General features: G+C 36.2%; 1 protein-coding gene across 1 annotated transcript; it reads right to left on the bottom strand.

Moving 5' to 3' along the window:
• Positions 1 to 220: 220 nt before the first annotated feature.
• On the bottom strand, positions 221 to 3,386 carry LOC116004190 (piriformospora indica-insensitive protein 2-like). The gene is made up of 2 exons (XM_031244139.1): positions 2,871 to 3,386; positions 221 to 1,567 (listed from the first exon to the last, which is right to left on the bottom strand). Exons 1-2 carry the CDS (start codon positions 3,072 to 3,074, stop codon positions 302 to 304), a joined length of 1,470 nt encoding a protein of 489 aa, XP_031099999.1. The 5' UTR covers positions 3,075 to 3,386; the 3' UTR covers positions 221 to 301.
• Between the last annotated feature and the right edge of the window lie 128 nt (positions 3,387 to 3,514).

The raw sequence follows: 3,514 nt of genomic DNA, 5'->3' as shown, positions 1-3,514 counted from the left end.
ATTTGGACTAAAGATTAATTAATGTTTATGTAAGTTTTGTGTTTTTTATAGGAACATAAAGCTAAGGTTGTGTTCTTGATACTGGGAAAAAGAAAAGAAATTAAATAGGAGAACACAACATTAATGAATGAATACATTTGAGGACTATATATATATATATATATATGTATATATATATATATATATATATATATATATATATGTATATATAACATAGTTGTCTAGAAATGGCAAGGTAACATAAGATAGAGATTCTAAAATTGAAGTTAGCTTATCTTGTTACATAGAAGGTTAGTCTTTTCTAAACCCCAAATATCCTCATTTCCAAATTCAAAAGTAGAAGAGCTATAAATAGTTGAGCCACAAGAGTTCTCAAAAGGTCAAAGTGGGTTGAGAATCCCAAAGAAACTACATAGGAATCTTCGTTCCCGTTCCCATTCTGATTCCGATTCCCATTACCTAACCTGGAATTGGCATCGAGGCCAATCTGGGTATTAGCGAGAGTGATTTGCTGTTGCTGACAAGATTTTACACCAAAAGGGACATGGCTAGTTGGAGTAGCAAAAGGGTAGCAAAGATTTGGGTTGTTCCAAAGCCCTAATCTCCTCCCCATTTTCCCATAAAACCCTTGAGAGAATGCAAGCTCCCCTGTCAGATTGTTGCCATTTAGGTAAATGGCACTTACATTTGGCAGAGCTGCAAGCCTTGGGGAAACCTGCCCTGATAAGTTGTTGTCATTAAGGCCCAAGAATCTCAACCTCTCTAGCCATGTTATGGATTCTGGGATGCCACCACTCAACCTTGTATTAGACAGATCCAAAACTGTTAAGGTTGCTCTGAGGTGGGCCCACTCCAGGCCCAGGAGGGTCCCACCAATGGGATTATTTGACATGACTAATTCTTCCAATGACCTCATTTCTTGAAGGGATTTGGTCAGTCCACTTGAGAAATTGTTGTTGCTTAGGTCTAACAATGTTAGGTTCTTCAAATTCCCAATTTCTTCTGGGATTTTGCCACTTAATTGGTTCTTGCTCAAATCAAGCTTCAAAAGTGAACTCAAATTGCCTAGTGATGAGGGCAATGGACCTGATAAAAAGTTTCTGCTAAGGTCAAAGATTAATAGGCTTCCAAATCCACCAAAACTGTCTGGGATTCTCCCTGTGATGAACTTGTTACCAGAAATAACTAGCCTCCTTAACCTCACCAGTCTACCAATATTCCCCGGCACATCGCCCGATAATCCATTCCCAACAAGCACTAAAGATTGGAGCCTTTTCAGGTCCCCAATTGCGCTCGGTACCTGTCCAATGACACCCGGGTTTGAACGAAACTCGAGTGACTCCAGGCTACCCGCTAGGAGCTCCCAATCCTGAGCTGCAATGGAGATCGGGTGATCACGGGGCGAGACAAAGCAGCCAAAAAATGAGAGAGTTCTGAGGTGCTTTAGTGTAAACAGATGGGGGCTAAACTCTGCATTTTGGGCACATTCAAGAGAGTTGTCATGAATTGGCCCAATGCTCAAGTCTGTGACATACCATAAGCCATCATATAGGTCACAAGATACACCCTGTTGCACAAGACAAAAACCACTATTAGACCAGACTCTCATACCATGTTATAATCTAAGATCGGACCAATATCCTAAATTTAGGCCAAATCGCACTATTAGATTGAATTCAATCAATTAACTAGTCTAACACATTTTTTTTCAAAAAACTAGTCTAACACATGATCTTATAAACTCATATGTTTCTTTGTTATTTTTCAAGACTCTTAACAATTTGCTACATGATTCAGTTCTATATAGTGTTTGAACTGTCAATGAACATTCTACCCCTTTTGCCTTTTGTTTTTGTTTTGGTTTCATTGGTTATCAGTGAATAGGGCAATCATATCACTGACTAGGATTACTATTTCATAAGATTCATCAAAGATTTTAGGCTCTCAACAAGCATATGGTTGGAAGCATCTGATCTCAGACTGATGTGTTTGTCAGCCACTTTACCAAAAAAAGAATAAATAAATAAATGGATAATAATAATAAAAAAAATAATGCAAAAATCAAATACAGATTGCATGTTCTTGAATCTGTTTGTTTGCTTCATACCAACAAAGCAATTTTATAATGAATGGGTATGTTTAGTTAGAGTATCAAATCAGACAAGACCTACCATAATGGAAAAAGATAAATAAATAAATAAATAAATAAATCTTTTTTTAGTGTATAAATTTATATCATTTCATACTATTTTAAGGTGCTTGTATTTTAACATGTTTTATATTTAGTGGCATTATTTTATTTTATTATAAAATAAGAGGTAAAAAGAATACCAAACACAAGGCATACACCTACCGACACTAGAATTTTTTACAGAACAAGTATGATGTAAAAAATATTCCACTTCCTCGTCCTTAAATAAGTTTTGAACACATTTTTGTCACGCTTGAAATAAATGTTCATTGAATTTATACTTAATATTCAGTATTGTAACTTTGTAACTTCAGAATGATCAGACTCTTACTACACCAATAGGTCCCTCTCTCCCCCTTCCCGGTCAATAAGGGAAGTTATAGACAATCTAAACTGATTTACCGACAAAATTTATTCAGTGCACATTATTCTCAGATAATAACTACGAGTTTTATAGTCACCCCAAACAAGGACACCACAATTAAGTTGGTCCGACTGTTATTTAATAACCATTAATTTATAAGTTCAATTATCAATGAGTGCTTAGCACACAGTTAAGTAGTGACAGTGAGTTTCTTAGAACAGGATTACAAAATTAAGAGCAATGCACATTTTCAAGCCGTGGCTAAGCGTTTTCGGAATATTTTGTTGTAAAACAAAGTGTAAAAGTAATACATACCTGTATAGGAGTCCAACCACAAGGATCTGGATAGAGATCTGAGCCATTCCAGTGCTTACCCACAAAGCCTTGAATAGCATAGTAGAGAGCTTCTTGTTCACTTTTCTCCATTAATGAACCTTCATCATCATCTCCATTGCAGCACACAACCATTAACAGCAAAACAGTTACAACAAAACTCAAGTCTCTGAACTTCTTCATCATGGGGCTAAGAGATAGAAGAGAGAATGGGTTTTTGAGTACTGCATGAACAAAAAGGCCAATTCTTTAATTTAAAGACTTGATTGCTTAGAGAAAATCTGTACTTTTTTTTTTTTTTTGGGATCAAAAAGTGATCCCAATCAAACAGGGAAATGAATGGAACAAATAAAAAGAGATGGAGGCTATGGTTTTTCCTTAGAAATGTTTTATAGCAAAGGCTAAGGTAGAAAAAGAAGGGGGGAAGAGAGGTGCAGAGTAGAGTAGGAGCAGGAGAGATTGCAGAGGATTTGAAAAACTAAGTGTAGGATGTTTTAGCAGCTAAATAGCTATAGCACAGGTGTCAAGGCTCTCAACTCCAAAAAGCAATTATGGAAATGTCAATAATAGTATATTAAATTAAAATTCTGAAATAGCAATAAAGAATTGAGGGGGGGGGGGGGGGG

The sequence above is a fragment of the Ipomoea triloba genome, chromosome 14 (genome assembly GCF_003576645.1).
Source record: "Ipomoea triloba cultivar NCNSP0323 chromosome 14, ASM357664v1".
NCBI lineage: Eukaryota > Viridiplantae > Streptophyta > Magnoliopsida > Solanales > Convolvulaceae > Ipomoea > Ipomoea triloba.
The sequence above is the reverse complement of the archived record's forward strand: the minus strand, read 5'-3'. Positions and strand labels throughout refer to the sequence as shown.